Below are 23,975 nucleotides of genomic sequence, written 5' to 3'. Positions count from 1 at the left end.
ATTTATTGAAATAGTCAACAACTCGCTGCATCGATAAATAAGTTTCTTAATGGTGGTAGACATGAGCAACGGGAGCAGCAACAGCAACATGCTTCACAACAGGCACAACTGGGGTGGCGATGGTCTTGATAACGGGAGCCACAACCGGGGTGTAGATGGCCTTCTGGTGGATCTGAGTGTGGCTCTGGTGGGAGACAGCGTGGGGCACGGTCTTCACAACCGAAACGGGAGCCACATAGGTCTGATGGTGCACAGCAGGAGCGACGACGGTCTTGACAACGGGCACAACTGGAGCCACATGCTTGACCACGGGCACAATGGGAGCAGCCACCTGGTGAACCACGGGCACAACTGGAGCCACAGTCTTCACCACTGGGACAACGGGAGCAACATGGTGCACAACAGGAACAACGGGAGCAACGGTCTTCACAACGGGCACAACGGGAGCGATGGTCTTAACAACGGGTGTGATCACAGCCTGGTTGTGGAACTGGGTGAAGCTCTGGTGGGAAGTGGCCAAGGGAGCAGCGTGCACCACGGCGCCAACCTTGGCAACAACGGGAGCAGCAGCAACCACATGATGTTGCTCGATCAAACCAGGAGCAGCAGCAACAATGGTGGCGAAAGCACAGATGGCAAGCTACAGTAGAGAATTATTAGAGTCAAACAGTTGATCCAAGCAAAATCCTTTTACTTACATAACGGAACATGTTGAGTTTGGGTGTTTTGGATTTTGCGGTTGGCTACTCGAAATGAAGCTAAGCGACTGACTGATGCCGTTGGATATCAAAGTGGGCTCTTTTATACAGCCAAAAAGTGTAAAGTGTTTGGCCAAAGTGTCCTTCAAGCAAAAATACAAACAAACCCCGTCAAACACAAGACAAATTGCCAAACTCGTTTGTGCAAATTTTTCGGGTTTGCAAAGTCAGCATTGAACTTGAACTGAACCCTACGAAAAAATAGCTGAAAAAAGAGACACGACTAGCTGAGGAGTCTAAAGAGTGAAGCGTTGTTGTCTTAGGCCTGACAAAGCTTCAACCTTCGATGAGGCTCAGTTCGATTTGAAGCTCTAGGGCGAAGGCCGCAGCCAAAGATCGTTGTGAAAACAAGATGAAAATGCATATTTATTTCATACAAAACTAAAAATGCTAAAAACAATTGAAGCAGCCAGCAGCAGCAAGAGAAAGAGAGACAGAGAGCAACAAGTTGTCATTAGTATATATGCCATATAAAAAGCGCAGCTATTTCCCTCTGACGGTTCAGTTGCCAATTCAGAGGCGACAGCGATTGTTCAAACAAGTCCAGCCTGTGATTAAAAATAGACTTTAGACTAGTTTTTCTTTACCAACAGACAATTTTTAATGACGCGTCTCAACAACGAAGGGCACGACATTCTCAAAATCTGAACCGATTTCCGGTAGAAATTCCAAAATTCCGCCAATGCTGACATTACCATTTTGATTATTCTCCGAGTCGGTGTCGCCATATGCTGAGGACTTCTCTTTCCTGCTCTTCTTGAGCGGCTGAAATTGTGTGCCAATACCGGGAGAGGCGATTGTTGGATCTGTGAATTCAGCACGCCACACAAGATTGCAATTCTCGTAGAACTCCAAAGCAGATTCCTCAGCTGCATTCTCCGCCATAATCAGAGATTTGAGCATAGTGGAAGAAGCGGGCAAACGCGTATTATAAGAGTTTGAGGCAAACATATTATAAGCGATAGAAATGTAATTTAGATCAGAGTTTATTTCGTATGACAGTTGTACAAAAATTTCCCTTGCTTGTGGAACACAGCCTAACTAGAGTAAAATTACATTTACAAAGCACTATTCACCGAAAAAATAAATATGGCTAGTGGGGCACATAGACAGGACGGACCTGAAGCAGTTGATCGATTTCAGTTGGCGTTGTGTGAAACGTACGATTCAAATTCGTTGGCTCCACATAACCTAGAGCACGTCCCATCGGCGCTATAACGAAGCGTGTGTGTGTCTGCGATGAACCCTGATAGGAGACCACCGAAGGTGCCGCATCAATGGCCAGCTTGGCCGGCTCCAAGGACGGCATAGCCAACGTCAGCGTGAAAGCAAGCAATCCAATTAGAAACTACAAGTGGAGAGATGTGTCAGATGTGAATGTGAATTCTCTGGACTGCACTTACCACTAAATGCCGCATTGTCAGTCTGTGTTTAGTTTCTGTAAAACGTGGGCGGCTGCCTGCCTCAAAATGCTTCAGCACAAAACGGAGCGAGTGGCAAAGTCAAACTGAATGGCGGTGTGAATTGCTGTGCCATGAAATCACAGCCAAGCGATTGCTAACATCGCCAGTGGCTTATACAGAATGACAGAGGCGAAGGGAGTTCGTTAAGCAAACGCACAAGCGACGCCTCTGGCTTTTGGTTATCTTGCAATTGTGGGAGTGTCTCAACTTGGCCGTTTTACGTAAAGAAATAAAAACGAAAATGTATAAATAAATACGAGCGAATGCCGCAAATATTGTAGTAATAACAATAACAATAACAACAATTACACCAACAACAACACCAACAACTAACAACAACTACAACTACTTCGAGTACAACACACAATTTGTGGAGCTGCGAGTGGAAATAACGTTAAAGCGGAGCAGAGCGGAGCGGAGCATGCGCAACACGCTGAAGGTTGGTCGCCCAGCTAAACGCAGCAGAAATTGAAATCTCTAGCTTATTGATACCCTAGAAAACTTGCATACATTAGAACGGGGTAACTCAACGATGCAGCACCCTAAACTTGACAGGTTTACGGAAAATAAACATGCTAAAATTAATAAACAAAATTTGAGCTGAGAGAAATCTTTAATTTAGTTCATATTAAATTTTAATAATAATTCTAGATTGGAGACTCTTAAAAATTTAAGACGCTTATACTCTATATTCTTATATCATTTGTTCAAATACACATGTCAAAATTGAAACCACAATTAATCATCGAAAGCCAATATCAAACATTCTTAAATGTAGGTTGGTGAAGACAAATCTAATAAATTATATTTTTTATATATTTTTTATTTTCTTTATACAACGACAACGAAAATATCGAGATTGATAATTCTAATGTAAGATATTTTTATTATAAAAACTCACTTTTAGAAAAAGCGATCAATATATTACAAAATTTGTGATTCCAAAATAAGATTTTTCATTATAAAAGATACACAAAAGTCCTTAAAACAAACAGAAGATTTCGTCAATCATAATTTTAAGAATTTTTAAAGACAGTTGTTTCAATCTTTCATCATAATTTTAAAATGTTTAGAAGATTTACAGTTTGCTTCAAGGCCTTTTGTTAAGATCGAAAAGTTCTTAAAAATATAGATTTTCATTCTAGTTTTTAGAAAGTCAATTTGCTTTTCAAGATTGTTTAATTCAATCATGTTTTGCTATTAATACATCACCCCCCTTTTAGCGAAAATAACGTATATTATAATAATCTAATTTTATAGCAGTGCGATTTTTAATGCCAAAAAATTTCGCTAATCAAATGGTAACATACGTAACTTGAAGTGCTAATGAAAACAGTTTGTTATATATAATATAATACACTAAAAACAAGGTAACCCACCGTCGAGTATTGTCGCTCTTCTCGTTGCTGCTTTTTTTCTTTTATTGCTACCCAGTCGACACAATTCGATTCTCTTCGCTTCGCTTCGAGTCGCCTCGCCTTTTCCTAGCCAGCTCGCTGACTGTTCAGCAATTAGCCGGAGGCGCGTAATTGAAGCTGTAAGTGCGTTGTGGTTCGATTGAATCACTTTTTGGCTACTTGATTAATTAATTAAGCATATACGAGAGGGCTTGGTAATAAATCTTCCAGCTGTTTGCTGGCCGACCTTTAGCTGCACTTCATGTGACTCTCAAGAGTCGTTCAATCCGATTAGCTATAAAAAGCGCCCGCGGCCCAACTCAGTTGCGTTAATTAGTCGCTCAATAAGCTTCAAACCATACCAAACAATAATAATGCGCAACTCAGAGAGTCCTTTGCTGCTTCAGCTGCTGCTGCTTTTGCTGGCACTTGAGAGCACCTGGTCAGCGACCATATTGCATCACGATGTCGCCGGAGCCAGCGCCATTTCGCATCAGAGCTTTATCCGTTTGTCATCGCCGCCAGCTGCTGCAGTAATCCATCAGTTGCCTGCAACTTTAGCTACGCCCACAGTGCGTATAATTAATGTGGCCAGGCAAACAAAGACCGAACCGCAGCTGCAGCTGCAGCTTAGTCCGCAGTCTGAAGAGAACACTCCACTCCACACGCCGGCACATCTCACCTATGCGGCACATCCGGTGGTGCATCAGATGCTGCCCCGGATTAAGCCAGTGCGCAGTATAAGCTACGCCTCGCTGTTGCCGGGTCCGAGACAAGGACACGGCACACACACATTTGCACAATCAGTTTAAGTTTAAATTCTTAATATGTACACAGGTAAAAACGTGATAACATAAAATATAAAACCTTGAATCAAGATTATTTGATGGCAAAATTTAATCAAGAAGGGTAGATCTTAAGTCAAATTCAAGAGATATCGAATTTCGATCGTTTAAAATAAAACAAAAGAAAATAGTTTGTGTTTTTTATATACTTGTATATCTTTTAGCTTGAACCCAGTATCAATGACCTACATGGCATAAAGTTTGCCAGCATCTTTACTTACTGAGCTAACATCAACAACATTAGAAGTTAAGTGGTTGCGATCAGATAAAAATAAAAATAAATAAAAAACAAGTAAGAAAGTTACAGTCGAGTGTGCTCGACTGTGAGATACCTGCTACCCATTTTGAATAAAAGCAAAATATTGCGGTACTATTTTTAAAATGTACCGAAAATACTACAAAAAATACTAAAAATATACCGAGCAGTATATTTGGTATATCGATATGGTACCACATTCAAAATATACCATAGACGGCAAAATATACCAGATTGTCGGATAAAGCAACTAAGACCCCCAGTAAGAAGGCGTTTTTGCCCATACAAAAGTATTTATTTAATACCTTCCACAATTTTTATCTGATCGCAATCAAATTTTCAGGAAACAACTACTATAGTTGTTATTGTATATACCAGCTCTAGCTTTAAAATAACGCTTGCTATTCGATTTTTTGATTTGCGGGGGCGGAAGGGGGCGTAGCAAAAATTTGAAACAAACTTGATCTGCGTGCAAACATAACAAATGCTGTCGAAAAAAAATTATAGCTCTATCTCTTATAGTCTCTGAGATCTAGGTGTTCATACGGACAGACGGACAGACAGACATGGCTAGATCGTCTCGGCTGTTGACGCTGATCAAGAATATATATACTTTATAGGGTCGGAGATGCCTCCTTCTACCTGTTACATACATTTCCTGCCGGCACAAAATTATATAATTATATAAAAACTTTTGTATGGTCAAGAACGCCTACTTTCTATGTGGGTTAGTTGCTTGGGCTGACAATCTGGTATAGTTTGCACTATATGGTATGTTTTAAATGTAGTACATACTATATCAATATACCTATAATAGCCTTTGGAGTGTTTTGTCAATATATTAATAATAATAATATATATTTTAAAATTAATACTGCCCTTTTTTTATTCAAAATTGATGGCGGGTATCTTACAGTCGAGCACACTCTACTGCTGCTTTCTTACTTGTACGATTTTAAAAAAGATTGACTAGTCTCAAAATGATGATTTTCCTAACGAAATTTGATTTTAAGACGTTTTCAACCAAAAATTCTTGTTTCAAGATTTTTATCTTTTAAGATTGAAAAGTTTTCAAATCAATATTTTTTTTCTCTACGTGTATGTATTTTTTTTAAATTAAGTAAACAATTTGAAAACCGTCTCGAAATTCAAGTGAGCTCGAAATTGACACGAAGCTAAACGGATGACATCAGCGAGCGAGAGAGATGAACTCGCCCAACATTCTCAGGCCCTTCTCAAATCACTTCATATTTCGAGCCCTGCACTACACATTCATTGCATTCCAGCTTCGCGATGAGCTGATGCGAAGTAACCCAAGCAAACAGCGACCTCGTAGCTATCTGGAATGGCAACCGTTTGTGCTCTGGCTGAATCACGTGATGCTCACCTATGCCGGGGACATACTGGTCAATGTGATGCTTGGTTCGCTGCCACTTGAGCCGCTCAGCAATGTGCACGATGTCATCTTGTGTACGCTGACGTGGTATCTCATCTTCTATAGTCCCTTTGACTGGGCACATGCTGTGGCACGTACGGTGGCCTTTCGAATGCTTGCTACTCCGATTACGGCCATCAGTCAGGTGGTGCACATCGATAGGGGCATTCAGCTAGCTGGCAAGATGTATGGCAATAATGCCCTGGTGCCCATACTGATAATTGGCACCATTGTCGGAAGTGGAGCCGAGTTCCTTAAGCCAGTTGCCGCGCTGCTCATCAATCGCTGCCAATTGACCAATGCCGCTTATGTGAAGCTGAGCACGTGAGTCTCGAAATACTCATCGAAATGGATGATGATATCAACTCTGATGATGACTTACAGAAACTCCAAAGTGTCTTTCTGCATCGCCTTGGTGTTTGTGCTTCAGCTGAATCAAAGTCAATGGCTATTCGGTCTCAGTCGGCGGCAGCTGCATATCTATGTTCTGATCGTATTGATTTTATTCAAATATCTGTCAATGGCTTGTCGCATGGATCATTTGATTTGGAAGTTGGAAAAGCACTTGTGTTACGCCTTCTTCGGTGGCCTCTCGGCAGATTTAGCCAAGTTTTTCAAATGCCCAGCGCATTTCGAAAACTTGTTTAAAACTGCCAAGTTACAGCATCTCTTACATAATCATCGAGCGTGATAACCAGTGATAACAGTCGAGCTGAGTTGAGGTGAGGCTGCCAGAGGCATTCTCTCCTAACAGCTGCTAAGCGGCTTAAGTTTCCCTCCCACCGGACACTGAGTGGATTGTGGCATGAAGTGCTGTCCATTCAATTGGCAGATGTTTCGCATCAATTGGCTGCCCAGCGCGCGAGGCAGCTCCGATTACATAAGGTGCCACTCACAGCCACGAGCTGAATCAATCGCTAAGAGGCTTACATGAGAATCCGAATGCGAGTGAGAATACCAAGCAAAGGAGTATCGCAGGAGTGGTCGGATTGGTAACGCATCTTAATTAATACTCCATGTATTGGTTGTGTCATTACGCCAAGAACTGCGCATTTTAAAATGCCGCAAACAATAAATAAAGCAAGCCAATAAGCGCCTTTTAAACAGAACAATAATTTTTATGCAATCTTTTCATTTAATGAAAGTAGTATAAGATTTATTATGGTAAATGTATAATATGAATATTATAAAACCCATCCTTTTTGCAAGAAGAAATATAAAAAGGCAAAAGTAGTACATATTACGTTTTTCTATATTTAATAGAATATATTTAGGACAGTTAGTGTATGAATAATATAAAATAGAAATATAAAATGGCAAATGTATCACGTTTTTATATATTTAATAGTATTCAAGATTTAAGGCAGTTAGTGTATGAATAATATAAAACCCAACCTATTTTCATGAATAAATATAACAATGGAAAAAGTAGTATTAAGTTTTTATATATTTAATAAAATATATAAAAGACAGTTTGTGTATGAATAACGTAAAATCCAGCCTTATTGCATGAAGAAATATAAAAGCTGCAAAATAAGTATTTTAAGATTTTAGGCAGTGTATTTATATTATAAAACCCAGCCTTATTGCATAAAGAAATATAAAAGTTGCAAAACAAGTATTTTGAGATTTAAGGCCCAACCTTATTGCATGAAGAAAAATAACAATATAGTATTATGTTTTTATATATTTAATAGTATTTTACCATTTAAGGCAATTAGTGTATTACTCATAAAATCCAACCTTATTGCATGAAGAAATGTAAAAAATTGCAAAAAGTAGTATTACGTTTTTATATATTTATATCTTAAATTAAAGACGGTTAGCATGTAAAATTTATGAAGCTCAACCTTATTGCATGATTAAATGCAAAACTAATGTTAAGTCATTAATATAGTAAGCATTTTGAAAGTCTAGTTAGCTTAGCAGAAAATTCATTCTAAATGATTCCAGAATTCATATATCATTTCATATTTTCTTAAGCTGCATAAGAAGAGTTCAAATCTTTTTAAAATGTCAAGCACACAGGCAGACGAGGTGGAAAAAAAGCCAAAGAAGAAATGGGTGATGTGCTGTCCCAAAGATCTAAAGAAATCTCCGAAAAAAACACATTGAGAACCCTCTGCCACCAATTCAGCAAGTTAACTGTGAACGCATCGAAAAGTTACCCAAAGCGATTAAGAAACAGGATGAACCTCACTGTGAACAATCCAAGCATTATCGCACGCCTGCCGAGAAACGCGCTCATCTGGAGAAGGAAGTGGTTCCAATTTTTATGCAAGGCATGTTGGAGTTGGCACGTGAACAACCCAAGGATCCGATTAGCTATCTGGAGAAGTTCTGGCTGAAGAAGCAGCACAAGTGTGACATATCGTTGCCAGAGAACCTGCTTTAGAATTAAATATGCTCTTTACTGTATTCAAATTTCAAAGCATCGATAAATAAATGTTTCTGATTATCGTTTGACGCAATCAACGATGCAATTCTGGATTTACTGAAGCCTAACCGATGAAATTGAGTATAAAAGCTAAGCTTCACTTGAGTTGAAGCATCAGTCAATCAACAGCTTTCTTCTAGTTTCCATAGCAGCAGAACCAAAGATTGAGATCATGTTCAAGCTGGTAAGTTAGAGTTTATATAATATTTCTACTGTTTTCTCCCTTAATAGTTTTCATTCCCTTACAGAGCCTTTTCGCTATTGCACTCATTGTGCTGGATGCAGCCAATGCTGGCACCTTGGAATGGCCCGCCAATCTTGTGGCTCTCAGCCAGCCGAAGTCCTCGCAAGTGTTGCCTCTGCCCGTCAGCGAGGAGTCCGCTGAGATTGCAACTGAGAGCAGTGCCAATGCCAATAGCGCTGCTGCAGCTGCCGAGTCCGATGAAGATGAACTCTCTGAGGCATCCAGTGGCAATGCGGAGGCTCTCGATGCTCGTCTAGTTTCAGCTGTGCCACTCTCCGTTCCCTTGCCACTGATTGTTGCCGCTCGCCCAGGACTCCGCACCGTTCTGACCATTCGGGAACCCGCCTTGGCCAATGTGGGCAATATTGTGGAGCATGTGCCCACAGCTATCTCGCATCAAAGTCAGACTGTTGTCCATGACCATAGACGTCTCGTCACTCCGATTGTGGCTCCCGCTGTGCGCACCACACAGCTTGTTCGCCAACAGCCGCCCTTGGTCTGGACTGTGTCCGCTGATCCCCGCCTCGTTCTGCTGCGCAACTAGACAGAGATAAGGACAACAACGTTGACAACAAGATGAAACCAAAGAGAAAACAATTGCCAAATTATTTCTATTAGCTAACCGATCTACTCTACTCTAACTTTTCTGCCTTTTTTATGCTGTACCTGCCATTTTCTACTACTTTAGTCTCTCTCTAGTTCGCTTCTCTTCTCTTCTTATCTGTACTGTTCTTTTTTTTCTGGAATAAAGAATTCGAATTTGCAATCTGCTGAGCATATGCCTTGACTGCCCACAGGAAATCAGTAAAGTAAACAGACATGCAGTCACTGAGTGCTAAAGTAGTGCATTGTTGTCCAACAACGACAATATCAATAAATATCGCAATCAACGAACAAGATCCCAAGGAGGATTAGACTGGACCAAGCCCAAAGCTTGGTCTCATGTTCAAGGTGTCGCCCATTAGAATGTCAATGTCTGGCTGGCAATTGGTATAAAAACTGCAGTTGCTCTTCGAAGGGCAGACAGTCCAAGTTCGAACGCCTGAAGATGCAATTGCAATTGGTAAGTGCAGAAGAGTCAAGCTAAAAATGTTCAACTGCTGATTTCTGTTTTCCTCATTAGAATTTCCCTTTTGCCCTGTTGTTGTTGATGCTGCTGGGATTGAGCCATGCCCAGCCGACGTACATCAAGTGGGGTGAGCTAGTGGAGCATATACCCACAGCAGTTTCTCATCAGAGCTCGACTGTGGTGCACAGCAGCGTGCCACAGCGCACTCCACTGTTGGCACCCGCAGTGCGTAGCTTTGTAGTCTCCTCGCTTCGCCCAGCCCCGACTGCCTACGTCCACAGCCATGCCCCCTTGGGATGGAGTTACCTCTACGCTGCCCCCGCCACAGTCACCGCCACCGCCAAGTTTTATGGAAATTGAATTTTCGATTTGTGTTTAGCAATTCACAACAACAAAGCAGAGCAAAGAATTTGAACACACAATAAAAGAGCCCACGCCAAAAGCACAATCCTTGCCTTGTCTGCGCCTCTTGCATTTTTGTTCAGTGGTATTGGGAGGGGAATTTCACGCTTGCCTAGCTGGAGCTCCGGCGGGAGGATTAGTTGTTTCCCAGTAAAAAGAAAAACATTGGAACTGCCAATTAAATTTTGCGCTACGTTTCACAGTTGATGGAGATTTGGGTACATTCTTATCCGCCGCTGACGTCATCGGAGCAGCAATCTGATGAACCCTTAACAAGAACTGAACTCAACTCAATTGAACTGGTTGCTAACTGTCTCGCTGTCGGACGCTGCCACCGACCTGAAGTACCTTAACCCAATATGTTCTTTTAATCGACTGACAATAAGTAGCTTCAGCTTCTAGGCCGACTCAATTGTCAACAGGTCGTTCGTCGAAGAAGCCAAGCATGCCAGGTGCTTGGCCGCCAGTTGCATTGGACTGAGTTGGGCCTGCCGTGTGGATGTCTAGCTAATGGAGCAACCAAACAAAAAATAAGTTTCAAATGACACAATGCAAGGTGAGAGTACCAAGAATGAGATTTATGAAATTGAAAACCTTGAACTCCTCACATACACGCCTCAATGGCGGTGTCAATGTGCCGCTAGGGGCAAAGGTTAAGCCACAATGAATATTTTACACAGTTCGGAGAAGAGTTGAGCAGTTGGCTGACCGCTAGCCACAGCGTATGGGATGTCAGTTCGGGTTATGCAACAACCGAACTCATGCCACATAAATTGGTTAATAATGACGCAGTTCGTGTGCTTATGGCAGGCCACACACTGCTGACAAGTGCAGTTTTTTTTTCGGTGCAACCAATTGCCATTGTTGTTGTTGTTGTTTTTCTCTAAGCTGATTACGTAAATTCCATGCGCCCCAGAAGACAATGCGCATAAAGGTCATAGCATCAGGACGAACCGAACCGCTTCAGTCTACGACAATTATTGGTGCTTATCGATTAGTTGAATCTATTGTCTTCCTCTTGGTCGCCATCTCCATAGACTTTGGTGTCCTCGATTTGACTGCTTTTTAGCTGTCATTTGCAGCTTCAGCTTCAGGTGCACCCAGGCTCAATGATGCAATAGCTGAGCACACAAAAGTATGCCAGAGTACTAGCGTTAGGTGGCGCTGCTCGCCGCTAGATGGCGTGTAGTATTCAATTTTAAAGCAGCGCCTAAAAGGCTGCTACAAAATAAAAGTCCCGTAAACATGACGAGAGTTCATTGCATTTGTATCTCGTATCTCTCTTCTCTGCCGACTGCTGTGTTGATTGAGCACAATTATCACAGCGGGCGTGTATTGGGCGGTTTTGGGTGGTTCCACTGTGCTTTGGCTTAACGTTAGCTCACCGCTGCGTAATCGGTTTGTTTGTTTATCAATGGACCGCCAATTGAATGCGTCGTTATACTGTCATCCCGGCATTGAGCGTTGTTGGGCGCTCTCTCTCTATTCGGACCATTACTACTCGTATAAGGATGCTACGACGCTGCTATGGCCCTGACCATGGGCGGTCCTACTGCGTAGACAAAAGTCGAACTAACAAGTTGAGCAAAAAGCAGACAAAAAGAGTGACACAGTCCAAACAAAATATTGTTAAAGGCAATCAGAGTCAAACCACTTAGCCAAAGTGCTGCAAAAGTTTTTAAGGCTACGGCGACCAACAAAAAAAGTTTAACCAGAACTGAGCAATTTGTGCAAAGAAAAACAGCGCGCAAAATAAAAGGGCATAAAAAAGGGGCAAATTAAATAATTTATGTAATCTGAGCTGCGATGAACTACGCGTCGCGTATATGGGTGTATAAAACTGAATTACTAACAAAACACAAACAAAGACGAACATTTCAACTGCCACAAAAGATTAACAACACCATGAACTTGCAGCATGGCTTTCACTGTCTGTGAGCATTTACCTCCCCCAAGCTTCAAGCTCTCCGCTGTCATTCACAGCTCCGTCACCCTTTTTTAGGTGTATTTCTCATGGCGCCGGAAGCAGCATGTGGCGCAACACGGCCAACTCCAGCTTTAACGTTGGGCTTTTTGCTTTGTTTCCTGCCACACTAATTGAGCTTGCAGCTTAAGATCTGCTCCAGAGAGCGCTCAGTGAAAGGGCAACAACACAGCAACAATAATAATAATAAACTTAATCTTATGCGGGAGTTACAATTGATCATTGCACAAGCGCTAAGCTGTATCTTATGGATATGATTCGTGGAGTGAAGCATGACTCACCATGCTGGAGACCCTAACCCGGGTTTTGTGCGTACGTTCGGTTGACTAGCTGCTCAATCATGCCGGGCACATAATGTGGGTGAATGACCTTGACGATTAACCAACTAATAAATACAATAATCGAATAGCAATAACAAAACGTGTATAAAACATTTATTATTACATGCAGTTTCGCAAAAGCAAAACAAATGCCGCAAAAACCCAAAGGTAAGACAAAATGTTGAATAAAAAACGTATTTAAATTTCAGCTGCGTGCACAAAGCTCGATCCCAAAATCAAAAGAAAGAAGAAAAGCAACCAGCAAAGCGAATCAAAACAAAACGCAACAGCTAAAAATTAAACAAACTGTGGTGCCATAAAGTAAATACTCTAACTTTGTAGTTACACTGGATTTACAATATACTCAAAATTAGTGCGCTTAATTTCAGTGATTCAAATTCATTTTATATCAAGTTTCCGCACTATATCCGCACCTGATTTATTAGCTTAGTTTCCTCTACTATCAAACAATAATATTATGCTCTCTTTATTACTACAATAACAACTTTATAAAAGACTTCTCCAGTCTACATAACCCTCGCTTAGGGTATAATAAATCTCAATGAATCACACACCCGAACTACTCGCTCTACATGAATGCATCGCGTGCCGCACTCGGCTGCATTTCGGTTTGGATTATGTAAGTCAGCAAACAGAGAGACAAACAAATACGGAGACTGAGACAGAGACTGAGACTTCAACTGCGACTGAGAGATACAAACAACAACTGTGTGTGGCTTGCCACAAAAGCTTAGCTGGGGTTTCCCCAAGGCCCGACGATTAACGACCGGCTTCGAGCTGAGAATTGGCTAGGCCAATTGAAGTACGATGTTGCATTGTTTTAGTGGGCTTTTCCACAGATTTTAATGTTGATTTTTGGGCAAAACCATGGCACAATTGCAATATGCAACTATGCTTGGTTGCACCTTATGCATCTACTCAAATTGCTACCTATTTTTTTAACAAATGTTGCCAATGGGGAAGCTGTAAAAGCCGTAAAAGGCGTGTGGGAGTCGCCGCAAGTTATTAAGCAATTGGCACACAGACCGCGAGAGACAAAAGCATGGCCTTCGACTGGAGAGAAACAGGTCTAAAGTCAACGATTATTGAATTGGGAGAAGAGTTGAGAATAAAAAAATTAAACAAAGCAATATAATCAAAAGTCAACAGACCTAAAGATAATAAAAAGAATTGATTACTACTAACTTAACAGTGACAAATTCAGTTTTAAATTATATGTATTTAAGTCAGGAATTGAAAATTGAAAAGTAAATGAATATAATTTAAAAATAATATTGACTTATTTAATACTAACTGAATCATGACAAAAACACTTCACTTTCTAAATTAAATATATTTAAATCAGGGCTGCGAATTGCAACATATTTTATCGAACATTGCTGTTCAACTAGTTGATATCAAAAAACACTCTTTTCGCATAGATCGACTTAAGCTTAATTCGATATAATTGCAATTAAAAGATCAATTGAAGCCCTGAACCTCAGCTTACACTGTCACTGCGATTAGCTGTCACTTGTGTCCAAACAAGGTTCGCCACCTAAGGTCAAGTTCAAAGAGTGGCTCAGGGGGAATTCAAATATTTGCCCAAAAAAAAAAACTGAGTTCACACTACGAGTAAATCATTTCCAAAATTAAATCGGAAGTGGCTCCTTCAAACAAGCCCCGAAAACTTGCGCTGAGTCAGCCACGAGAAAAAAACCCGATGGTCAATGAATTGATTGATAAAAGCAACACGAACTCCTGAACTCAGCGCAAACTGTTTGGCAAACAAGCAATTACAACAACAAGAGGCCAGAGTAGAGCGAAGAAATGATTGGACGAATTAGCATAATTATCATGGATCGGCCTGTTTACACATATTATCAGCTTTCTTGGAATGGTTAACATAAAACACCACTTAAATAAACTTTAAATGATTGTGTCGTCGTCTAGCAATAGCTGGAAGGTCAGTCACACACTCTCAGCTTGTGAATAACAATCCCAACATCACTGACCATACACAATAAACGATAAACGACTAAGCGAATCATCATCATCATCATCATCATCGGCTATGGCACGCGTATAGCATGTTTTTTGGGTCTACAAAGCCGGGAAGCTTGAGAGTCTCTAATTTTTATGAACTTCGGGTAATTCCAACCAAAAGATACAGCTTTGATTCACAATACTCATGAACTGTAATTGACTGAAATGAATGACCGACTGAGGCTCGATTTGAGGCTTGTTGTACTGACATTGGGGTAAACACGGGCAAACATGAGCAACAGTCGCAACCGAGTCGCCGAAATGTGGCTTCAAAGTGTGCCAGATCCGGTTTGTGGCGATGCCCTTTATTAGCCATTTGTGGGGCCCGTCGATTAGTCAGCAGCGCCCCAGTTGCCCCTCTTTGGGTCATTTTAGTAGTGTTGACCCAATTAATAATTGCAAATTTCATAATCTGTTGTTGTTCGAGAGAAGAGTGTTACACAAAAGCCCTGGGCGCCTTTTGCGGGAACTGAAGATGATGTGAAAAACTTTTATTTTGGACATTTTAATTCGACCCACATGAAAGCTGCAAACGCTAATTTGGTCGTAAGCGTTTTCAACATTTTTATGAGACATGTTTTGTTTACACTCTTTTTTAATTTTTGGAGTGCGGTGAGATTGCAACAACATCGGTGTGATCATTAAGAAAAGGTTTCCGCTTAGACCCCATCTTAGCCTTCGTGTATACGCAGAATGCAACTCAAATTAACGAAAAGGAAAAAAACCCAGAAATACCCAAAAAACTATTTGACGTCATAGCCAGAAAATGAGAGCCTTCGGCGAGACCGAAAACTTGTTGCCAAACTGCTGTTGGACCGCGCTCTCTGTTTTGTTTTGAGTTAACAATTCGCAAAAGAGCAACAGCAACAGCAACACTAACCGCAGCAGCAGCAGCGGCTGCTTTGGCGTTGGCGTCGCGCATGCGCAACTTGCGTATAAAACGTGCGGCGCAGTCGAAAGCGAAATCAGTGAACGAGTCGACAACAAACGAATCAGACATATTCAATTGAGACTGAAAGTGACAGTGGTGCAGTGAAAGGATAAAGCAAGCACTTACATAAGGATTACAACAATACTGTGGAATATTTTATTTAATACAAAAGGTAAGTTAAAGTGTGCCAAGTGTGTAAATCAAAGTGAATCTAAACTCGAAACTCAGACAATTTTCAAGTGTAAAGTGCATCAAATTATACAACGCTGATTGATTTGCAATCGATATCGTTTAACCCTTGATTTGAGTCAATGACCCAAGCAAGCCCTGTGCCGAAAACTTTCACTCCAGAGAAAAACCCCAAACACAAATTGCCAATACATTTTCCCAGCTCCAACTCCAGCTCCAGCAATTTGCAATGCAACGTTGCACACGACTTCCGTTTGGGGGGCGCAGCCTCTGACAGCCAAAAACAAGGCAATAAGGCGCTACAAATTTCGCTTTATATAACATTCAAATAAAACGTTCGCTTCAAAGATCGACAACAGTCTCAACCCACGCTCCAGAAAGAAAAACACAATAAAAAAAAAACAAAACGTACATGACATAACACACAGGCAAAAGGCAATAAAAAGAGTTGGGAAAAAGGGGGAATCGAGCAAGTAGTAAAAGTTACGAAAATACTTAAAGCGTAAAGTTTGCCTTGACAGCCGGCAGTGTCTGAGAGATCAAGTTGAGTGATCAGTTCGCTTGCAAAATCTCAACAAAGCGAGCTCAGGTAAAATTACCTCATATGGGGGGGGAGCTGCTGCTGTAGTAAAATGATCACGGTCTGCGACCTCGAACGAAAGTAAAAGTCTTTTTCATGTTGAAAGACGCACGGACGAAGATGACGATAATGGAGGCAACCAAGCTGTGAGTCAGCGTGAAGATTGCAAGACGTTGGCCCGAACCGGTTTCGATTGCCACAGAGAATGCCCGTGAAAGACTCGCACCGGGGGGAAAGAGAGAGAGGAGAGAGATGTGTAAATTGGCACAATGACCAGCTAGTTTACACAGCCGTATTGGGGTAATGGTGTCAAAGCAGATTATGTAATTCTCGAATCTTCCCTTCCCTCATCCACAGCCAAAACAAGCATCACAATGAGATTGAGAATTGGTTGGTTATTAGTCTTGGCAGCCACTGCCGCAGTTGCTGCCGCCGATTCCGACTCCAATTGGGGTAATGAGTGGGCGCCCATGGATGCAGATTCGATGCTGAGCCGTCGCTCAGTGGATACTAAACCAGCTGAAGAGGTCCAGGGACGCAACTATGCCGTGCATGAGAGCACTCAGAGCAATGCCACCGAGATTGATACCGTCATTGACCAGCTGATTAACTCCAGACGCGAGGGACGCAATCTGGGTGAATACGATGCCGTCTACGCTGATGGTAACATTGATCAGGCGCTGCAACAGGGCAACGATCTGCAGGCACGCAATCTGATCCGCGATAAGCTCTGCGGCTTGGGACTAATGAGCTGCGATGTGGAAGAGAAACGCCCCTTCTACTCGACCATCTACGCTCAGGGACCTCCTCCCCCATCGGCCTTTGGCGGTGGCCCCTATGGTCCAGCCAAGCCCATGCCACCCCCAAGCTACTTCAACGGTCGTCCACCCATGAGCCCACCACCCAACTCCCTGAACTCTTTCGGTCCACCACGCAAGGTTGGCTATGAAGGCTCCTACAAGCCAATGAACAGTCTGTACAGACCTGGCGGTCAGTTTGGTGGCGCTTACATGGAACACCCTCCACCATCGGCCATTGATGGTTCCGACGGTATTACCTACACCAAGCCTCCACCCGGTGCTCTGATCTACGACAGCAAACCACCTGGCCCAATTTACACTGGCGGCTCCAACGGTCCCATCTTCAACGGTCCTCCCAACGGCGTGCCACCCTACAACTTTGAGAATTCCGATAAGCTAGGTGCCAGTTCTTCGCTCAACGGTTTCTACAGCCAGCAATCTTCTTCGCAATCATCAGCTTCCACCGCTTCCAGCACTAAGGTCGTTGTTGGCGCTCCTCTCGATGCCGGTCTGCAGCAACATGTCCATCATCACTACCATCATGTGGATGGCGGCGATGCTCCCAATGTTCCCAGCGTAACCGTTCCCATTGGCGGCGGTCAAACCATCAACACTGACTTCAGCGCCCTGGCTCAATCCTCTGCGACTTATACACCACAGGCTCAAGCATCCTCCAACTCGGGATCTAGCTTTAGCCAGTCGAATGCATTCAATGCTGGTTTCAACGGTGCTTCCCAAGGCGGTCTGCTCTCTCAGGGTTACAATCCTTCCCAGAAGCCCAACAGTGAGATTTACAAGCCAAATGGCGGACTTGGAAACTACGGCGGCAGCTCTAGCTTTTCGCAATCGAACGGTTTCGGTCAAAATGGATTCAGCGGTTCCCCCAGTGGCAGCTATCACAGCCAGAACCCTGACTACTACAAGAAGGAACTGCAAAGCGGCTCAAGCGGCAGCTACAATGGTCTCTCCACTGGCTACGGATCTCAGAGCTCCCAGGGTGGTCTTTACCAAGGCGCCGGTGGCTATGACACTTCCCGTCAACAGATCGTCGACTGCCAGTGCGTGCCCATCTCACAGTGCCCCGCTGCTGATCGCATTGGACGCAAAGAGGATCTGATTCTGGCCATCGACCCCAGAAATCTGGGCAAGGACATCGAAGCCCTGGGTGATGATGCTGCCAAGACCAATGCCACTACCAATGCTGCCACCGAAACCAAGGAAGAAGAGAAGAAGGACGATGACAAGAAGCGTACTCGCCGCCAGGCCGATGCTGAGAACAAGGAAGAAGACACCGGTGATCTTTCATTGGATGCTCAAGGGGTAAGTTAAGACTAATAATGCAGCTAAGACTAGAATCCTTAGAACAACCCGAATGCTCAACTAATGCAATTCACACATAGTAAATGCTCCTTAGTTCAATGATTAATCTAGTTCCACACTCCACAAAAAAACACACGCATACACAACACACCTACACAACCCAACTCAAACTCAATACCACACCACATTGATCAACGCTCCACGCTCCATGCTCCACGCTCAACTTAAACTCAGCCATGGTCCACTAAAAACTGCGCCCCGTTTCCCCTGCTCTTCGTGCGCGGGTTGGTTGCCACCGAGAGAGATAGAGAGATATATAGAGATCGTCACTAATCCTACCGCAACTAAAACCAACCTAACCACGCACGGGGTCAAAAGGTCGCACGTCCAAACCAACGTTCAAGCAGCTCATTGGAGCCACCTGGCTAACTTCGTGTCCTTTCCATCTGCAGCGTCAGTCGCCACTCGGACAATCCCCGTTGGCACTGCCCGCCCTCCAAGCCATTGAGCTGATACAGCGCAAGATTCTGCCCACATATGGCGTCAGCTTCGGTTTGCCCTACCCCTCGGCCGGGCGTCCTGGCGGTTATCCATCCAATGCCCTGGGCGATTATTATCCAGCACAGAATCCATACTTTGGTTCCTTAGGGCCAAATGGTCTCAATCTTGGCCTGGTTAATGTCAATCCACTTGTCTCGCTGCAAGTGAGCAAAACGGATTATGGCGAAAAAGTGGTCAAGCCACTGGTCAATCTGCATGTGACGCCCAATGAGAATATCATCCAGAAAGTGGGCGATTTTTTCAAGAAGAAGCCCACCGAAGTGCACAACACGCATTATCACCATCACGATCACTTCAGCGGCTTTGAGCATGAGCACTCTCCTCACTACCATCACGATCATCATTATAGCGAGCCACAAGTTTACGAAAGCTTTGGACCAAAGCCCATTAATCACTACGATGTGGAAATGGTGCACAGTACGCCCATCTTTGAGTACCACAGTGGTCCCTCATTCCAACCGGCAGTTCAACAACATTATCATCACTCTGATCATCATGCTGATCACCATCACTTTGAGCACCACTCTGAGCATCATTCAGAGGGCTTTGATCCCTCTTATAACTCCATATATCCCGGTTCATCTCCCGGTGATATTGCACCCAGTGGATTTGGTAGCTACGGAGATTACTCACAACATTATGAGCGTAGTGTCAATGTCAGTGAACCCGCATGGTCGGCTCCAAGTCGTCGTGGCAAGCAACTGAACTTGGGGCAATTGCATAATATTCCTACGCCGGCTCCCGGTGCGGCAGAGGGCAGTGATTATGTCAGTTTTCCAAATGATCGTAGACGTCGCAGCGTGGATAATGAGAATGAGTTTGAGTTGAAAGCGGAGCAGGTAATCGTGTGGAAGCAAATCACATCCAACTAGGGCTTCATTTTATTTACTTTAGTAAGTTAAACTTATGCTAATTTTACGTTATTTTCCTGATTGTCATTGCAGCGCGCTTACTATGGCAACCGTCCTGTAGAGAAAACCTGCCGCATTAACGAAGTTTGCTGCCGTCGCCCCCTGCGCCCTCAGGCTCCACCCCAACAGCTCGGACGTTGCGGTACAAGGAACGCTGCCGGTATTACTGGTCGTATCAAGAACCCCGTCTATGTTGATGGCGACAGTGAGTTCGGTGAATACCCATGGCACGTGGCTATTCTGAAGAAGGACCCCAAGGAATCGATCTACGCCTGCGGTGGTACCCTCATCGATGCCCAGCACATCATCTCCGCTGCTCATTGCATCAAATCGTAAGTCAATTCTTGTTTAGTGCTAGATAACTTTGTTGCTCATCTATCAATTTCAATTCTAGTCAAAATGGCTTCGATCTGCGTGTGCGTTTGGGCGAATGGGATGTCAACCACGATGTGGAATTCTTCCCCTACATTGAACGCGATGTTGTCTCCGTGCACATTCATCCCGAGTATTATGCCGGTACCCTGGACAACGATTTGGCCATCCTGAAGCTCGACCATCCCGTTGACTTCACCAAGAACCCACACATCAGCCCCGCCTGTCTGCCCGATCAGTACTCTGACTTCACTAACGCTCGCTGCTGGACCACCGGATGGGGCAAGGATGCTTTCGGCGAACACGGCAAATACCAGAACATCCTGAAGGAGGTTGATGTGCCAATTCTGTCTCACCACCAGTGCGAAGCCCAGCTGCGCAACACTCGTCTCGGCTACAGCTACAAACTTAATCCCGGCTTCATCTGTGCCGGTGGCGAGGAGGGCAAGGATGCCTGCAAGGGTGATGGCGGTGGTCCTTTGGTCTGCGAACGCAACGGCGTCTGGAACGTCGTGGGTGTTGTGTCCTGGGGTATTGGCTGTGGTCAAGTGAATGTGCCCGGCGTTTACGTCAAGGTTTCGGCCTACTTGCCCTGGATTCAGCAAATCACCCAGAGCTACAAATGATTAATCGAAGTCAGCACAGAGGCAAGCACAGTCACTGCATACCACGCAGTGGGTGCAGCCATCGACCCCAATGACGATGACGATGCCTCTGATGAATTTGTTTTTCACTTTTGAGCAGCCATTTCCTTATGTAACTGTCCCGTCACAATGTCTATTTTTAATGTTTTTTATTATGTGTATATTTATTCGATCATGTTTGTTAGCCCACTCGAAACACCATCAACGCTGTTGTTACCATCACGTACTCGTTACCTCTTTAGGCCTTCTTTCTTATTACCTTGTTACCATGTTATTACGTTTATTGTTATGACCCACGCAGACTCTTTTGTCACAAAACTCAACAAAGTCACTCATTAGATAAGAGACTCACGACAGTCGAGTAGCAGCGAGTAAGGCCCGGAAAGTGCCTTGGCAATCACTCTAACTAACTTGGGTATTGCAGTCCATTCATGTTCCGAAAACAGAAACCGAATCGTAATGTGTAAAATAGTTGTGTTTATATTAATTAATTTATTATTTATACTTGTAATAAATTAAAAACTATTTAAATAAATTAATTTATAAAAAAAAAAAAACATTTTAACTTTTCTATTTATTTAATATCCAGCTTTATTTCAAAGTTATTAATGGATTAGACTTAAAATTTCAATAATTGATCGCAATAATGGTTAAAATTCAATTGCCCTCTTTAATTATTGAATTTGAATTGTGAGGTTCGTAATTATAATTATTATTATTAACTTTAGATTACACAAATATATTGGCTACATCAACTTGATGATGAAGTTTGCACCTTTTACAGCGCATTTCATAGTTCTATAAATTGATCCTACTCTTGAAAGTATGCTATAGACAAATCTTACGATGTCTATTCTTAGCAACACGTAATTGAATTTCTCATCTCTTAAATAATGATTTTTATAACTTCATTAATATACTTCCACTGCTTTCCGCTCTCATAATTTAATTGAAACATTTCTGATTGCATTTGGTTATTCAATATGTTAAGTATTGAATTTGATTTCACACTAAAAAGTCGACAAAAAAACCCTATTGCCAGTTGATTAACATTACAAGCGCTTTAGTATCAATTACGAATGGGCGCTACCCGAAACTATAAATGCAAATTAAATTTTAAACATCAAACCACAACTTGGCAGCTTTACACCACCCATAACCACTAAAAACAAAAGCTAACGGCCGTGCCAACAAAACATTAATGGAACCCCCAGAAATCAAGTACTTCCTCGAGAGATCGAGTGCATGTGTGTTTATGTATGTATGATGATATTCAAAATCGCCAAAATACGTATTATAATATTATAATCACATGTTGAACACCCGTTAAACTCAAAAAGCCACAGCAAAACTTTCCGCACTACTAAAATTTATGCACCGCTGACGTTGATCCATCTGGACACCGACTCTTTGGGGGCAAGTATAAAACACATGGCGCCAATGAGAAAGACGTTTAATGCAGTTTTAGCAGCACAAGGGAGATGTACACAAAGGAATTCAGATGCCTGCTCTGTCAGTTGCTCCTAGGTGAGTTCACCAACATGAATCAGCAAGGGAAGAAGGATTAATATAATACCATCGACAGCGCTGCTCTTCACCGATGCCATGGGAAGGCTGAACAAGCGTAATGGATTTTACTACAGGCAACAGCAGCAGCAACAGCATCAGCAGCAGCATCCACAACAGCATACGCAACCGCCTCCACTGCAGTTACATCAACATGGCAACTTCTTTGATCCCTCGTATCCAGCTTATGAGGAACCGGAGCAGCAACATCAATCTCACGGCAGCAGCGGAGACCGCAACAGCAATTCAAAAGCTCAGCACAATCAACACAGCAGCCCCAGTGGAGACGGAGGCAAGACTGGATATAGCATAGGCAGCGGATTACGTTCCATTGCACAAGGATCTGCGGATCAGGCTTACAGCGCAGTGGCCAATCAACATGCTGCTGCCAAACAGGCTGCCTTCATAGCCAAGAACACACTCGCCCAGGCTGCATCACAGGCAGCAGCAACGGCTCAAGCAGCGTTGGCTGGCAAGCAAGTGATTCTACAGGAATTGGAGCAACAGGCAGCCGAAGCACAACGCGCTCTCTCCCGAGAGTTGGAGCAACTGAAGGCAGCCAAGCTGTCTGCGAAGCTTGCCCAGCAAACCGCCCAGGCAGCACATCATCATATCTCAGTATTAACTGCAGCTGTGAACAATGCCAAATCTGTTGCCGAGCAGGCGGAACAAACCTCCAGTGAGGTGTCGAACCAACTGGCATCCCAGGCCACAATGGTTGGTCAGGCGAAAAATCGCGTAGAGCAGGTGGAAGAGCAACTGCAGCAGGCGCGAGTTGACTTTGCGGCGACCAAGGAGTCGGCCATTAAGGCAGCATCCTCTGCAGCTGCTGCTCAAGTGAATGCCTCAAAGGCCGCAGCACATGCTACAATTGGTCTGCATGAGAGTGCAAATCAGCAGGATCATCATAATCATGAGGAGGAACTGGAATCATATGATGAGCCCATAGACACAAGTGGTTCGGGTCACTCTGAGAACGATGCCCTCGAGGAACATCCCCACAATGGCTAGTAAATAAATATTTATGTAAATTTTAGGGATTTCAATGCCAAATACACAACTCTATTGCATAAGTAAATTATGTATGCACAATAAGAGAGTCTTAAATGTAAAAAGTGTAACGAAAATAAATTAAACTTACCATTAAGTTGCAAAGGTGAAACTGAATTAATACGGTTATATTCCAATTACGATTTCAGCTGACTCAAAAACTTGCAGCACACAAATATTATATCATATTATGAGAAACACTTTAGATCATTATTATAAATTGTGCACTGTGTAGGGTTATCACAAAACAAACAGAATACAAAATGGCGCACATCACTTCACTTTTGTATTTTATTCAAACCGATTTATGACGATTTGATATCGATAACTTGATGAGAGAAATCGACAGGAGATTGCTTTTACAGACATTTTCAATTGCACCTGGGCTCAGATTT

General features: G+C 43.0%; 9 protein-coding genes across 12 annotated transcripts; 7 read left to right on the top strand and 2 right to left on the bottom strand.

The window, feature by feature from the left end:
- Positions 1-19: 19 nt before the first annotated feature.
- On the bottom strand, positions 20-23,816 carry LOC132791480 (calphotin). 2 transcript variants are annotated; one of them, XM_060800415.1, is made up of 2 exons: positions 23,672-23,816; positions 20-640 (listed from the first exon to the last, which is right to left on the bottom strand). In XM_060800415.1, exons 1-2 carry the CDS (start codon positions 23,672-23,674, stop codon positions 47-49), a joined length of 597 nt encoding a protein of 198 aa, XP_060656398.1. In that variant the 5' UTR covers positions 23,675-23,816; the 3' UTR covers positions 20-46. The 2 variants fall into 2 exon arrangements, with proteins under 2 accessions (XP_060656398.1, XP_060656397.1); XM_060800414.1 differs by lacking the exon at positions 23,672-23,816 and adding an exon at positions 699-845.
- LOC132792967 (uncharacterized) lies at positions 1,107-2,436 on the bottom strand. 2 transcript variants are annotated; one of them, XR_009633059.1, is made up of 3 exons: positions 2,162-2,436; positions 1,454-2,106; positions 1,107-1,306 (listed from the first exon to the last, which is right to left on the bottom strand). XR_009633059.1 is itself a non-coding variant. In XM_060802510.1 (2 exons), exons 1-2 carry the CDS (start codon positions 1,707-1,709, stop codon positions 1,272-1,274), a joined length of 291 nt encoding a protein of 96 aa, XP_060658493.1. In that variant the 5' UTR covers positions 1,710-1,839; the 3' UTR covers positions 1,107-1,271. The 2 variants fall into 2 exon arrangements, 1 of the variants encoding a protein (XP_060658493.1); XM_060802510.1 differs by lacking the exon at positions 2,162-2,436 and having other exon boundaries at positions 1,454-1,839.
- Positions 3,704-4,498, top strand: LOC132792966 (uncharacterized). The gene has a single exon (XM_060802509.1). It carries the CDS (start codon positions 3,993-3,995, stop codon positions 4,428-4,430), a length of 438 nt encoding a protein of 145 aa, XP_060658492.1. The 5' UTR covers positions 3,704-3,992; the 3' UTR covers positions 4,431-4,498.
- LOC132793114 (trimeric intracellular cation channel type 1B.1) lies at positions 5,780-7,297 on the top strand. The gene is made up of 2 exons (XM_060802789.1): positions 5,780-6,478; positions 6,539-7,297. The coding sequence occupies exons 1-2, from the start codon at positions 5,925-5,927 to the stop codon at positions 6,843-6,845; spliced, it is 861 nt and encodes a 286-aa protein (XP_060658772.1). The 5' UTR covers positions 5,780-5,924; the 3' UTR covers positions 6,846-7,297.
- Positions 6,987-8,629, top strand: LOC132792783 (uncharacterized). The gene is made up of 2 exons (XM_060802260.1): positions 6,987-7,039; positions 8,246-8,629. The coding sequence occupies exons 1-2, from the start codon at positions 6,987-6,989 to the stop codon at positions 8,547-8,549; spliced, it is 357 nt and encodes a 118-aa protein (XP_060658243.1). The 3' UTR covers positions 8,550-8,629.
- LOC132792742 (retinin) lies at positions 8,667-9,601 on the top strand. Its single transcript, XM_060802199.1, has 2 exons — positions 8,667-8,775; positions 8,840-9,601. The coding sequence occupies exons 1-2, from the start codon at positions 8,764-8,766 to the stop codon at positions 9,377-9,379; spliced, it is 552 nt and encodes a 183-aa protein (XP_060658182.1). The 5' UTR covers positions 8,667-8,763; the 3' UTR covers positions 9,380-9,601.
- LOC132792743 (retinin) lies at positions 9,688-10,346 on the top strand. Its single transcript, XM_060802200.1, has 2 exons — positions 9,688-9,898; positions 9,959-10,346. The coding sequence occupies exons 1-2, from the start codon at positions 9,884-9,886 to the stop codon at positions 10,262-10,264; spliced, it is 321 nt and encodes a 106-aa protein (XP_060658183.1). The 5' UTR covers positions 9,688-9,883; the 3' UTR covers positions 10,265-10,346.
- Positions 15,636-21,453, top strand: LOC132792596 (uncharacterized). 2 transcript variants are annotated; one of them, XM_060802024.1, is made up of 5 exons: positions 15,636-15,759; positions 16,714-18,476; positions 18,929-19,876; positions 19,982-20,280; positions 20,343-21,453. In XM_060802024.1, exons 2-5 carry the CDS (start codon positions 16,731-16,733, stop codon positions 20,944-20,946), a joined length of 3,597 nt encoding a protein of 1,198 aa, XP_060658007.1. In that variant the 5' UTR covers positions 15,636-15,759; positions 16,714-16,730; the 3' UTR covers positions 20,947-21,453. The 2 variants fall into 2 exon arrangements, with proteins under 2 accessions (XP_060658007.1, XP_060658008.1); XM_060802025.1 differs by lacking the exon at positions 18,929-19,876 and having other exon boundaries at positions 20,343-21,449.
- Positions 22,438-23,715, top strand: LOC132791478 (dendritic arbor reduction protein 1). Its single transcript, XM_060800413.1, has 2 exons — positions 22,438-22,491; positions 22,550-23,715. The coding sequence occupies exons 1-2, from the start codon at positions 22,446-22,448 to the stop codon at positions 23,539-23,541; spliced, it is 1,038 nt and encodes a 345-aa protein (XP_060656396.1). The 5' UTR covers positions 22,438-22,445; the 3' UTR covers positions 23,542-23,715.
- Positions 23,817-23,975: the final 159 nt, after the last annotated feature.

Source organism: Drosophila nasuta, chromosome 3 (genome assembly GCF_023558535.2).
Source record: "Drosophila nasuta strain 15112-1781.00 chromosome 3, ASM2355853v1, whole genome shotgun sequence".
Lineage (NCBI taxonomy): Eukaryota > Metazoa > Arthropoda > Insecta > Diptera > Drosophilidae > Drosophila > Drosophila nasuta.
This window is presented reverse-complemented; position numbering and strand designations above follow the sequence as displayed.

Coding starts and splice junctions, on each gene's coding strand:
- LOC132792967 (XM_060802510.1), bottom strand. CDS start 1,709: ATGTTTGCCTCAAACTCTTATAATACGCGTTTGCCCGCTTCTTCCACT. Junction 1,307..1,453: donor CTCGGAGAATAATCAAAATG/GTAATGTCAGCA, acceptor TTTTAATCACAG/GCTGGACTTGTTTGAACAAT.
- LOC132792966 (XM_060802509.1), top strand. CDS start 3,993: ATGCGCAACTCAGAGAGTCCTTTGCTGCTTCAGCTGCTGCTGCTTTTG.
- LOC132793114 (XM_060802789.1), top strand. CDS start 5,925: ATGAACTCGCCCAACATTCTCAGGCCCTTCTCAAATCACTTCATATTT. Junction 6,479..6,538: donor GCTTATGTGAAGCTGAGCAC/GTGAGTCTCGAA, acceptor GATGACTTACAG/AAACTCCAAAGTGTCTTTCT.
- LOC132792783 (XM_060802260.1), top strand. CDS start 6,987: ATGTTTCGCATCAATTGGCTGCCCAGCGCGCGAGGCAGCTCCGATTAC. Junction 7,040..8,245: donor GGCAGCTCCGATTACATAAG/GTGCCACTCACA, acceptor AAAGATCTAAAG/AAATCTCCGAAAAAAACACA.
- LOC132792596 (XM_060802024.1), top strand. CDS start 16,731: ATGAGATTGAGAATTGGTTGGTTATTAGTCTTGGCAGCCACTGCCGCA. Junction 18,477..18,928: donor TTTCATTGGATGCTCAAGGG/GTAAGTTAAGAC, acceptor TTCCATCTGCAG/CGTCAGTCGCCACTCGGACA. Junction 20,281..20,342: donor GCTGCTCATTGCATCAAATC/GTAAGTCAATTC, acceptor TTTCAATTCTAG/TCAAAATGGCTTCGATCTGC.
- LOC132791478 (XM_060800413.1), top strand. CDS start 22,446: ATGTACACAAAGGAATTCAGATGCCTGCTCTGTCAGTTGCTCCTAG. Junction 22,492..22,549: donor GCTCTGTCAGTTGCTCCTAG/GTGAGTTCACCA, acceptor TACCATCGACAG/CGCTGCTCTTCACCGATGCC.